At 42.4% G+C, this 13,621-nt stretch overlaps 1 protein-coding gene across 17 annotated transcripts in view; it reads left to right on the top strand.

Moving 5' to 3' along the window:
• PUM2 (pumilio RNA binding family member 2) overlaps positions 1-13,621 on the top strand; it is a 60,035-nt gene that overhangs the window by 39,962 nt on the left and 6,452 nt on the right. For 12 of the 17 annotated variants that reach the window (XM_082215438.1, XM_082215437.1, XM_082215442.1 and 9 more), the window contains 4 exons: positions 8,572-8,839; positions 10,473-10,602; positions 10,862-10,996; positions 11,219-11,356. In XM_082215438.1, coding sequence (XP_082071564.1) covers positions 8,572-8,839; positions 10,473-10,602; positions 10,862-10,996; positions 11,219-11,356 — 671 coding nt within the window. The remainder of the gene's footprint in view (positions 1-8,571; positions 8,840-10,472; positions 10,603-10,861; positions 10,997-11,218; positions 11,357-13,621) is intronic. The other 5 variants (XM_082215439.1, XM_082215433.1, XM_082215436.1 and 2 more) reach the window with 1 other exon arrangement.

Genomic DNA, 13,621 nt, shown 5'->3' on the forward strand with positions numbered 1-13,621 from the left:
GCTGGAGGGGGAACAGCAGTGATATGTAGTCTATAATACATCCTCTCCATCACACCTACTGCATTAGTAATATTTTCATCAAATTTTGTTTATGCTGATAAATGTTTTATTTAGCATGGTATTAGGCTTATTTTTAAAAGATTGAATTACATACATTTTGGGGGGCTTTTTGTGCAATTTGCAATTCTGTACTTTCCTGTTAGTAATGCTGTGAGCCACGTATCTTCAGGTTAGTATAAGCTGTGTAACTTAAGGTTGTATGCTTTACGCTTGTGAACTGTAGAGGCACTGGGAATTTTGATAGAGAAGGGTTTCTCCACCACACAGTTAGATCCAAAAACATGACATGTTTCAAAATGTCATACATATTATAAATCTACTTGTGCTATAATGGCACAGTACCTAAATAAATGCTCTTTGGTATTTCCCATTGACTTGTAAAAACAGGCAGTTTGGGCATATATTTATTGGCCCAGTTTTATACTGAGTGCCTGGCTGTATTTAGAAAATAAAGTACTAAAAAAGTGCTGCATTTAGAAGTAGTACTAAATAAACTTATGTTAAGATGTGTAGATTATAAAGTGCAAAGTATCCTTATTAAAATGAGGCTTCGGTCTAAAATATTGGCATTTTCTTTATAATAAATTATATTATAAAGCAGGTCCTGATTGTAAGCTTACAGTAGGCAGCCATTGTGAGCACAGGAGGCTGGACTAATAGGCCCCAAATAAAAATATAGATTTTATTATCCAAACTATGTTCTTTCTTTGTTTATTTTTTCCTAAAGTTAGCTAGAAGATGAAGGTAGCACTTAACCCATTCTCATGAAGTTAAGTTGGTTCTAACTGCATTGAAACAAAGATTACCAGATGTAAAACAGTATTCAGGGTTGTCTAGCCTAGTACTTGAATATTGTCGCTACTTGGAGACATTTTTACTTGGAATGTGTTTCAGGTACTCTTGCACCTCTGCATTTGAGTAGGGTTTGCATCTTGCCTCTTGATCTGTCCTCAGGAAGAACTGAGGTTTTCTGTCACAACGCAAGGAAAAATACCAGCTTCCTGTAAGCACAGTGGTTGACAAGAGACTTATGTGCATATACCCAGGCTTTTCCAACCCCATTTCCTACCAAAATGCTTGGCACACCCAGAAAAGCTGTTACTAAATATAGTCATACCTCGGACGTCGAACAGAATCCGTTCCGGAAGTCTGTTCAACTACCAAATGTTCGGAAACCAAAGCACGGCTTCTGATTGGCTGCAGGAAGCTCCTGCAGCCAATCGGAAAACCCGTCGGACATTCGACTTCCAAAAATAGTTCGCCGACTGGAACAGTTACTTCCGGGTTTGCGGCATCCAGAACCAAAATGTTTGAAAACTAAGCTGTTCGAAAACCAAGGTACGACTATATTCCTAAGTGGAATTCAGTGTGATTTTTAAAATTAATATTTTGGCAAAAGAAGCACTTGCCTCAATAGGACACCACTCTTTAGATTCCATCCAGAACCAGACCTTATCTATTCTCTGTAGCCAACAGCAAAGGTGACCTGAGGCTCTTCTTGGTTTGACATTACTCTCCTGTAAATGACATATGATTAGGCCAGCTGTAATCTGGCTAAAACTTTAAAATTGGGATAATCCCAAATTCTACAACAAAAGCTGTCCTATAGCTGTGCAAGTTATGAATTAAGTGGTTCTTAATTTGCATAGTTTGTGCTGCATTGTTTTATTGTGAATATTCATGGAAGACGCAAAAGATTTCTTTATTTTATTTTTAAATTATTATTATTATTATTATTATTATTATTATTATTATTATTATTAATTATTTATTAAGCTCTGCCTGCTGGAAGCCTGGAACTTAGCAACTCCTCAGGCTTTTGATATTTTACCATACATTAGACACTTCATTTAATTCTGAAATGTCTAAAAATGAAAGGTGAGATTCATAACACTTTGAAATCTGCACCCAGTGCACCTTCTGTGGCTTTTTCTGCTTGATCAGAAATAAAGCAGGCACACACTGTGCTATGATCATGACCACTTGTTCAAACCTGTACCCAAAGGTCACAGTGTGGAGTACTGTTGTTTAGGATTAGATGTTCAATGCCATTCCTCCCTGTCCTGAAGGTCCGTATCCAACCTCATCCAGGTAGGCAGCATTCTATGCTCACTGAGCCTACAAAGCCCTTGGTGGGCTGCTTCTTGGAGTTTCCCCTCCATAGATAGATTGATATAGATGTATGTAGTGGGGAGGGAAGAGATGGAGTCATCTGGATGCTCAGGCCCAATCCCAGCTATATTAAATGATTATTTTCTCCATTGTTGTCTATGGGCACCTCTGTCTTCCAGCCTTTGGGGATATTGAAAAATAGCTTCTCAGTATGAACCAGTAAGTGAAGTATCCAGCCAATGAGATGGCTCTTTCTACCCTTTTATATATACAGTGGTACCTCTAGATACAAACGGGATCCGTTCTGGAGCCCTGTTCGCATCTAGAAGCAAACGTAACTAGCAATGGCAGGTCACTTTTTGCCGCTTCTGCGCATGCGCGTGACGTTATTTTGAGCGCATGCGCAAGCGGCAAAACCCGGAAGTAACACACTTCGTTACTTCTGGGTTGCCGTGGAGAGCAACTCGAACGTGCTCAACCCGAAGCACATTCAACCCGAGGTATGACTGTATACCTGCAACTTCATACCTCGCTGTAATGAAGTTTGACATCAGTGGCTAAAATCAGTAGTTTTGAAAGGTCCAATCTGCCATCTGGATTCCAAACAACAGCCAGTTATATCCAAACAAAGAAGGCAACCTGCTTCTTAGGAAATAATAATAATAGGAACTATATACTACCCTTTATCAAAAGATCTCAGGTTGGTGTGCAACATTAAGAACACATTTTATGGAGCATAAAAATAAAAACAAAAACATAATAGACAGGAGGATAATAAAATAATCATAGTGTCTCTCCCTCCCCGCCCCAAAGTTTTAGCAAGCCATATATTATTTAATGGTGAAAGGCCTGGGTAAAGAGGAATGTTCTTGCCTGGCACCTAAAAACATGTAATGATCATGCAAAATTTGATTATTATCTCTTAGAAGGTGTTCAGATGTGTGGCAAACAAACAGCTTTCCAAAAAATACTAGAGACGTCTGTTTCTCTGTTCTCCTGTTCAGTCAATTCCCTCCTCCCACCCACTTGTCAGTTCCACTGAGGAGTTATAGTGCTGTATTGAGGTTTTAAAGAGAGTTTTCCGTTGGATTTTTTAATGCTTTTGTACACCTTGAGGTTAGTCTCAAGCCTGCCGAGACTTCCATCTTGTGCATTGATGGTACAGTGTGGGCTACATAAAGCACAGACACGAAAAGACTCAAAATGGAGGCAATCTGATATAGAGGCCCTCCATCCAAGCAGGCTGTAAAAGCTGCTGCCTTTTTAATTGCAACAATTTCAACTTCCAAATTACACTGTGTCCTTTTGTACAGTAACAAAAACCTCTTAATATGCCTTTATGACTGTCTAGCCGTGTGCTCTGAAGGATGCTTTTGTGTGGACGCTTTTGACATTAAAAATTTTAAAACATCTAGGAAATTAAAATGTTAGCTTTTCAGATGATGTGTGAATTTCCTAAAGCATAGCTTTGCACAGAATTTCAGTGACAATTTGAAGCGTGCACATTTTGCTTTTAAATAGTCAGTTGAACAAATTTTACAGGTCTTTGATGCAGAAGAGTGCCTTGTACCCAGGGGTGTTCATACCTTTGCAGAACAGACACCTGCTCATGCAACAGAACTTCCTCTTCCTCTTTTTCCCCTGACATGCACCCCCTCAATTTGCTGTGGGAGGGGGAGACTGCGGGACACCCCACGGAGCAGATTTGGAATTGCAAAGCAGAGGAGAGAAAGGGGATGCCCTGTTTTATGAACAGAAATAACCCATAGTGTTGAATTTCATCCATAGTATCCGGATAGACAAAAAATGCTTTAAGGAACCTCTGCACACTGACAGGAGGTGTAGAATTAATATGCCCTGTTATCATATTGGGCTAATAAGGTTTCAAACTGAGAATTCCTTGCAAGTGGGTGAAAAAGTAGCTGGTAGTTCTATTAACGTCAATTATCTGCAGATTGTTTTCTTTCTTTGTTATATACAGTATATGAGTCACTTTTCCCATAGTGGCTCAAAGTAGCTTACAATAGAATAATAGAGCCATAGAGTTGGAAGGGACCCAAGAGTTCATCTAGTCCAACCCCCTGCTATGCAGGAATTGCAGCGAAAGCATCCATGACAGATGGCTATCCAACTTCTGCTTAAAAACCTCCAAGGAAGAAGAGTCCACCACCTCTCGTGGGAGTCTGTTCCACTGGTGAACAGCTCTTAGGGTCAGAAAGTTTTTTCGAATGTTGAGTAGGAATCTCCTTTCTTGTAACTTGAAGCCATTGGTTCCGAGTCCTACCATCCAGAGGAGGAAAGCAGGAAAGAACAAGCTAGTTCCCTCTTTGATGTGACAGCCCTTAAGATATTTGAAGATAGCTATAATAAAAGCAATTGAAAACGTCCTATAAACATCTAAAAGCACAGTTCTACAGATAAAAGATGCAGACTTAGGGATTGCATCCCACTAAAAGAGGTCGTAATGGCATGCTTCAGATTAAAAGCCAAAAGCTCAGGTTAAGAGACAAGTCAAACCTGCAGTTAAAGTAGATGAGGGTTTCTCACCCCAAAATTCTCAGTACCTAAAATGGTATGCACCATCAAGATTTATGGAGAGTTTCTCTCTCGAGAATAAGTGCTAGCTTTTGGAGTTGTACAGAAATGGGTTAGTCAGAGAGAGAGAGAGAGAGAATAGGCTCCATTATTTCGTCTTTGCAAAATTTATGCTGCATGAGAATCTGTATTTGTACTTATTGTTCCAGCTTTCAAACATTAAAACATAAAAAAAATCAGATTTGAATTGCTTATGGATCAGGACTGTCACCTCTCTAGTTCTTTGTTAGCTCTACAAAGAAGAATATCAGAATGTGTCTGGGTTGTACTCAGTGCTTTGTGAGCAGAACTCCACTCATGCAACAAGGCTTTCCCTTCCTCTCCCCTGCATGCCTCAAAAATCTGCTGTGCTGGGATTCCCCAACCCTGTGGATCTGATTTTGAAGGATGGCTTCAGGAAAGGGGACAGGAAGGAAAAGTTCTGTTCTACAAGCAGAAGTCTCTTAAGATGGTGGACCATTGGGTATCTCCTTTTTTCAATATCACAAAAAGGATTTCTTAGCCTGTTTGTATTTTATTATTTTCTGCCTTAGAGAAAATTCAGAGGCCCAAACTCTAGTGAGCAGGGTCTCAGAATAGAAACCTCATTTTATCTTTTGTGCATTGCTCCTTTCTTGACCCCCTTTTTATGAATTGTTTTTCCCAGTGTGTTTGCTCTATTTCTTTACCTTACCTGCCCTCATCTTCACCATGATATAGAGATGCTGTTTTCACCTCTGCTGTGTTTATTATTTCTGCCATCATTCTGTCACTGCCTTCCTTCCACATACCTGAATATATACAGAAGTCTTGATCTAGCTAGTTTGATTTCTTATAGTGTTGGTGGTAAAAACATCAACAGATTATTTCATGTCACATTTTATAAAACGACTGGGGCAAGATTTTCTGTAGACGATGGAGACCAAAACAAGATTATTCCCCTTTTGTATTTGCTAAATACTACCTGCTAAATAACTAAAAGAAAAAATTGTTTCCAGGGACTATTTTCCAAATAAGATTAGTAAGTCAACTTGTTCATAGCCTGAAGGATCACATGCTAAATGCAAATCTGATCACACATTTATATTTAGTAACTTTGGCTATCAAGTAAATTAAAATGGAAAAATGTTATGATTTAAATTCATGGGCTTTTGTTTAAAAAACAAACAAAAACAAATTGTGTGCAAGATATTCCTCATTTGTTATGCCTTGATTGTGTGCGCTAATAACACCACAAAGTGGGTGCAAACTAAATTCTTCTTATGAATGAGAATTTTTATGCAGATCAATAATACAGACTTTGGAGTCTGTGCACTTAAATTACAGGAAATGGTACCTAATTCTTTTCACTTGATTATTAAGCTAACTTTGCTGCCACCTGGTGGCTTTCACCTTGTTACTGCATTGAACCTAGTGCCTGTATTCCCAGATTTAAATCAGCATTTAGTCTTCAGGTGTCCATATTCATAACACTGCAAAGTAAGTTTCCTCTTCATGCAGGCTGACTTCCAGAACAAGGACCGGTCATTTTTATTTCTCTGTACCTTCAGAAAAGACGCCAGGTTCTATTCTTAACACATCAAGCTGCTTCACTACTATTCTGTCCTTTTCCTCTTCTGTGGATGTTTAAGAAATGCAAAACTGATGTGTCTGTGTTTTACCTGTGCATAACTTACCTGTCACTATATCCCTGAAAACAGGGGCTGTTTGTAAAATCTCTATAAAAGCAATGGTTAAAGAGATCTGGTCGTTTGAGTAGCTCATATAAGTGATGTCCAATGAGTGGGATCCAAGAAACTGTTGCTTACAGAAGAGACTTTCCCCCACTGCCTCTTTGCTACTGCAGCCTGTGTTTCTTCCTATGAACAATGCCAGGGAATTTGCTGGCCCCTCTGCAGTAACATGGGACGTAGCAAAAAGGGGCAATCTCTTTCCACAATGGGCTCTCTGGACCCTACCCCCATCTTTTAACTAACATAGTAAGCTACTAAATCTTTGTGCTGGCCTTTCGCTGTGAGCAGTACTTGTTCAATATGTACATTCTAAGCTGTTGTGTGTATCACTATCTATCTCACTGGCTTTCTTCAGATTTGCTAAAAACCAATATTATGCTATGGACTTTAAACCAGTTTTGGATGATATATTGATATATATCGCCCAGCCCTAGCACCGACCTCTGACCTCCACTTGGGCAAGCCAGAGGTGTTGTCCAGAGCATGTTCCGGACAGGCAAAAACTCCTGTTTTTGTGTGAATCAGGGGCCAATGACGAAAGATGGCCTGGAGAAAGTTCTGGGTGTCAAGTAGTGGTCTGGGAGACTGCATCCAGGTTCCTCACTCCTATTCCTGGGGGAAAATAATTCAGCATGAGCTATTTTCTTAAACTGAGCAATTGGGGGGGGGGTCTTTTGCTAAATCACTGCCATTACTTGGGTCTAGTAAGCGTGCAGTAAGTTTGATGTATTGATAATGTAGCTATAGGTTTGGTTTTTTTAAAAAAGCAATTGATTGAATCCAAAGGTTGCACAAGCAGAAGACAGCTCATGCAACCAATCTTTTTATTGTAGCCGCAGCTCAGGCTGTTCAGGAGGACTCCCAGCCCTCCAGAGAGACTTTGTGAAGATGCAGGCTAAGAGGAAATACCAGTTGCATGAGTGGTCTTCAACTCATATACAGACTGTGTATATGAGTTATATACTATCCCAGTGTCAGCTTGAAAATGTTCTATCACCTTTCCTAAGTGATCAGCTAAATTAAGCTGTGCTGGTTAGACTTGTATGTTTAATATGATCCGTATTTTATTTAAATTAATTTCTCATCCCCCCTCCATAAACCAATATAATTTACGTGTGGATGACAAGTTGCCATACTTTACTTTCACATCCCACACAGTGAATGCTGGATTGGCCTCCCCTCTGTTACCTTACAGGGCTGGTTCCATGCTAGTAACATCAGCAAAAGTCTCTAGACTAGTGCTTAAATAACATGAACCAAATTGGCATGGTGAGTGCTGGCTAATCAATGTGGCTTAAGATGTCTTCTTTGCAAAAGCTTCCAATTTTGATGTTGTCTTAGTAGCAGTTGATCTTGTGCTTTGTAGAGGTGGGAGCTATGTGGCTGTTTTAGGAGAAGCGATAACAAAGCAGTCAAGGCACGGCTTTGAGTATCTCTTCGGAAAACCTCTGAAAATCAGACTTCCAGATTCTTTTTCTATACAAACATTGATAGCATATTAAGAAGCTGCCCTACTGAACTTTCACGTTAATCCTTAAGAGAGGAAGTGTGACGGTCTTCCGCTATTTACATAGCGGGTTGCTTCGATTTATATCATAGAACAGACCCACTGAAATCACTGAGGTTAGATTAGTCATGCTCATTTAAATCAGTGTATGATTTAAATCAAGAGTATGACTTCAATTGATACAACTTAGCGTGCCAAGTGTGAGAGTCCGGAAAGAGTAGCTGATGATTCGCTTTAGTTCCTGTGATTGGCATAGTGTGTATACTAGTTGCCCATTGTTGAAAGTTCAAGTTTTCTTTTGTGCAAAGTGCACTGGTGTCTGAAAGCTAGTTGTGGGGTTCTTGTTTTATGTTGGAGCTGTCTCAATTTTATTGCTGCTTCACCTTTATTATTACTATATTTCCTTTTAAAAAAAGATTTGCTCGTTCCTTTCTAGTGGTAGAAACTACTTTACTCGAAATTTAATGAAAATGAAGTGTGAGAAGACGCTCATTATTCTAGTCTTCCTGATTTCTTGTACAATTTATATTCTTAGTATTTACGGCATAATTAAGACTTCTTACTAACACGGCTGCTTCATTGTAGGAGGACTGACCAATGGTAGTGGTCGCTATATCTCTGCAGCCCCTGGAGCAGAAGCAAAGTATCGCAGTGCAGCAAACACCTCCAGTCTTTTTAGCTCCAGCAGCCAGTTGTTTCCTCCTTCGCGCCTCCGTTACAGTCGGTCTGACATTATGCCTTCTGGACGTAGTAGGTTACTGGAAGATTTCCGAAACAATCGCTTCCCTAATCTTCAACTAAGAGACCTAGTTGGACACATAGTTGAGTTTTCACGGGACCAGCATGGCTCTAGGTTAGTATTTGTAACTTATGCTAATGAGTTTGGAGAACATTTACAATGATAAACATTCCCTTTAATTGGGTCTTGTGGGGAAACACATGGAATTTTTGTCATTTTAATTCTCAACGTGAAAAGATCTGGAGCTTCCTTCTTAATGGGCCTGTTCAGACAGTGCATCGTTACTTTTAGGAGTAAGCAGGCATGGCCATCTGGCTTTCAAGCCTGTCTTCTAAAAAAAAAAAAAAAGGCTAACATGAGAGAAATCTTCATTCTCAGTAATGAATCACAAGCAATTTACCCGGATTTCATTGCACTGAAGTTGATGGTTTCATCCTAGTGTAGTTGTAATAAATAATGGAGATACTAACTTACAGTAATCCCTTCTAGGACTATGCCAGAGTAGCTTACCAGTTACTATTTAACTAAAATTTCACAAACTTGCAGAAAGTGGTGTTGGGGGATGAGTGTTCAGACCCCTGGGCTCTCACTTGTGGGGTGCCTCAGGGTTCCATCCTCTCCCCCATGCTTTTTAATATCTATATGAAGCCGCTGGGAGAGATAATCAGGGGGTTTGGGCTGGGTGTTCATCAGTATGCAGATGACACCCAGCTCTACCTCTCTTTTAAATCAGAACCAGTGAAGTCGGTGAATGTCCTGTGTGAGTGCCAGGAGGCAGTGGGAGGATGGATGGTGGCTAACAGATTGAGGTTAAATCCTGACAAGACAGAAGTACTGTTTTGGGGGGACGGGGCGGCTGTGGGGGATTCCCTGGTCCTGAATGGGGTAACTGTGTCCCTGAAGGACCAGGTGCGCAGCCTGGGAGTCATTTTGGACTCACAGCTGTCCATAGAGACGCAGGTTAATTCTGTGTCCAGGGCGGCTGTCTACCAGCTCCATCTGGTATGCAGGCTGAGACCCTACTTGCCCACAGACTGTCTCGCCAGAATGGTGCATGCTCTAGTTATCTCCCACTTGGACTACTGCAATGTGCTCTACGTGGGGCTACCTTTCAAGCTGACCCGGAAACTGCAATTAATCCAGAATGTGGCAACTAGACTGGTGACTGGGAGTGGCTGCTGGGACCATATAACACTGGTCTTGAGAGATCTACATTGGCTCCCAGTACGTATCCGAGCACAATTCAAAGGGTTGGTGCTGACCTTTAAAGCCCTAAATGGCCTCTGTCCTGTATACCTGAAGGAGCATCTCCACCCCCATCATTCAGCCCAGACACTGAGATCCAACGCCGAGGGCCTTCTGGTGGTTCCCTCATTGCAAGAAGTAAGGTTACAGGGAACCAGACAGAGGGCCTTCTCGGTAGTGGCACCCGCCCTGTGGAACGCCCTCCCATCAGATGTCAAGGAAATAAGCAGCTATCCTATTTTTAAAAGACATCCGAAGGCAGCCCTGTTTAGGGAAGTTTTTAATACTTAATGCTGTATTGTTCTTAACACTCGATTGGGAGCCACCCAGAGTGGCTGGGGCAACTCAGCCAGATGGGCGGGGTATAAATAATAAAATTTTTATTCTTCTTATTATGTAATTTTCAGTTTGTTTGTTTGTTTGTTTTACACTACTTTGCTCTAGTTATTCGACTTCTATTCAACTTGAGGTTTTTACTTATGTATAATTCTGGTGCTTACAGATTTATACAGCAGAAATTAGAAAGAGCCACTCCAGCTGAACGTCAAATGGTATTTAGTGAGATTCTGCAAGCAGCATATCAGCTGATGACGGATGTGTTTGGCAACTATGTCATACAGAAATTCTTTGAGGTAAGTGCATAAAGGAAGCTGTTCAAAGGTTTTTAACCTCTGAGTTTGTTCTGATGAGGAGAAACCTAGACTATATTACGACTCCCGTGTTTGCGGTGTTGAAGGCTGCTCACATGCTTTTCTTTCCAGCTTTCCACAGGTTTGAATAATCCACTGATAGGCGATTTAAATTTCTTATAGTGGCGTGAGATGACTTTCATAGTAACACGCCGAGAGGTGTGCTTGGTTTTTGTTAACAGTGCCTTCCCTTCTCTCGTAGTTTGGAAGCATAGACCAGAAGTTAGCCCTTGCTACCCGCATTCGTGGGCATGTTCTCCCATTAGCTCTGCAGATGTACGGTTGCCGTGTTATTCAGAAAGCCCTCGAGTCTATCTCACCTGACCAGCAGGTAATTGTAAGTTAGAACAATATTTTTGTATTCCATTACAAAAAAAACCCCCACAAAAACGTTTCCTGTTTTGCTTTGCTGGGAAACGTGCTTGTAACAATATAGTAGTCTGATTATATATAGAAGGCACTATTCTTGTTAAATCATAATTGGGAAATGCACACTTGCGGGGAAAGTAACCTGTTACGGACCTGTGTAACCTGGTAATGCCAAATTATTCCTCTGTAGAATGAAATGGTGAAGGAGCTCGATGGGCACGTCCTGAAATGCGTGAAGGATCAAAATGGGAACCACGTGGTACAAAAATGTATAGAATGTGTCCAGCCCCAGTCACTCCAATTTATTATTGATGCTTTCAAAGGACAGGTAATTAGTTTTTTATATTTACTCTCTTTAACTGAATGGTTACTATCCATAATCACAGCTTTTCAGATAACATTGGTTAGCACGCTGCAGCAAATATAGTCTTCCTAAATGTGTCTCATTTGTTTAGGGTCTTATCCTGTGCTGTTGTTCTGCTGGTGCAATGGAACATTATTTCCCCTGAAACCCTCCCCTCCGAACCCTCCAAATCTGATCCAAGACCCTCTGCAGCAGGCCAAGGAAGGGAAGCTCCACCATGTGAGCAGAACTCTGTGCACACAGGGTCAGATGCAACCCTTAATTTGCCACACTGGCCGGGCCAAGACATTTTGCCACCTGAGTCGAACCGCAAAATGGCTTCCCCCTCTCCGCCAGGGAAGAAACGGGGAGTGAAGATTTACATCAGGAATAAAGGGGGGATAAAGATCTATATCGGGATCCGTTGCCCTGTGGATCGTGCCGCCTGAGGCAGTTGCTTTACCTGGCCTCATGGGTGGGCCAGCCCTGTACAGGCCCCTCTGCTCAGAGGTAGCCCACCTATATTCAGAAGTTCTGGTTGGTCACCAACTTCATCAGCTGCAGGGATATGGTTTCATGCATCCACTGGCAGGCTCTGTGCTCACCACGGCAGTGCAAATGAGCGGGGTGGCAGGCAGATGAGGGCGAGAACCTCACTATGTCCCTTGCTGCCTTTGGGTTTGCCTGTTACTGGCATCAGGAAGTACACACAGCCCGGGGTGTATGCTGCTTCTTGGGGTTGCAGTGTACTGTTCTCCATAAGAAAAGCTTGCTAGTCGCCCCCTCCCCCCCCCGTAGCAAGTCACCAAAGAAAGTAAAGTTTGCTTACCTATGTATGATGAGAGTGGCATGTGCTTTGGAGTCTCTGCATGCATTGCTCTGCCCTGCCAGGTTGGTTCTGAACAGGGAAGAGCTTCTCTGTCATACAGAATCTCAGTTTAGATAAGTGGCTTTGCTTCATGAAGACTCCTGGTTATTTTTCAGTAGTGGGGTCAGAGAGCTTTAAATAATGCCAATATATTTGGCATCTGGCAACCAATGCACCCCTTCGGTTTCCGAAGAGAAATATAAAAAGCCTGGGACACAACCGTCTAGCCTAAATACAGAAGTATGTAAAGGTAAAGGTACCCCTGCCCATACGGGCCAGTCTTGCCAGACTCTGGGGTTGTGCGCTCATCTCACTCTATAGGCCGGGAGCCAGCGCTGTCCGCAGACACTTCCGGGTCACGTGACCAGCGTGACAAGCACAGCACACGGAACGCCGTTTGCCTTCCCGCTGGTAAGCGGTCCCTATTTATCTACTTGCACCCGGGGGTGCTTTCGAACTGCTAGGTTGGCAGGCGCTGGGACCGAATGACGGGAGCACACCCCACCGCAGGGATTCGAACCGCCGACCATGTGATCGGCAAGTCCTAGGCGCTGAGGTTTTACCCACAGCGCCACCCGCGTCCCTACAGAAGTAGCCTAAATACAGAAGTAATGTATTTGGCATTAACTTGGGAAGTGTACACTCAATTATAACCAAACTAATCCTCCTGGTGTATGTTGTGCTCTAGGAGGCTTAGTTTGGTCAGAACTTTGTTGGGAGCTGTCCAGAGTGGCTGGGGAATGAATGAATGAATGAATGAATGAATGAATGAATGAATAAATAAATACTACTACTACTAATTTTTATTTTTATTACTACTACTAGTACTACTACTACTACACTTCCAGAGTTAACACTAAATACATTACTTCTGGTAAATGAGCCACCATAGCTGCTAGAGGGCCATGAAAATTTGTGTCCCTAGCCTTTTAGACTCGTCTACCCTTGTACTGGGACGCGGGTGGCGCTGTGGGTAAAAGCCTCAGCGCCTAGGGCTTGCCGATCGAAAGGTCGGCGGTTCGAATCCCCGCGGCGGGGTGCGCTCCCGCTGCTCGGTCCCAGTGCCTGCCAACCTAGCAGTTCGAAAGCACCCCCGGGTGCAAGTAGATAAATAGGGACCGCTTACCAGCGGGAAGGTAAACGGCGTTCCGTGTGCTGCGCTGGCTCGCCAGATGCAGCTTTGTCACGTGACCCGGATGCAGCTGGCCACGTGACCCGGAAGTGTCTCCGGACAGCGCTGGCCCCCGGCCTCTTGAATGAGATGGGCGCACAAACCCCAGAGTCTGTCAAGACTGGCCCGTTCGGGCAGGGGTACCTTTACCTTTACCTTTACCCTTGTACTACCTGAAACCAAAGGGCACATTGGTTCCCAGATGTGAATT

This window comes from Podarcis vaucheri, assembly GCF_965113315.1.
Source record: "Podarcis vaucheri genome assembly, chromosome: 3".
Lineage (NCBI taxonomy): Eukaryota > Metazoa > Chordata > Lepidosauria > Squamata > Lacertidae > Podarcis > Podarcis vaucheri.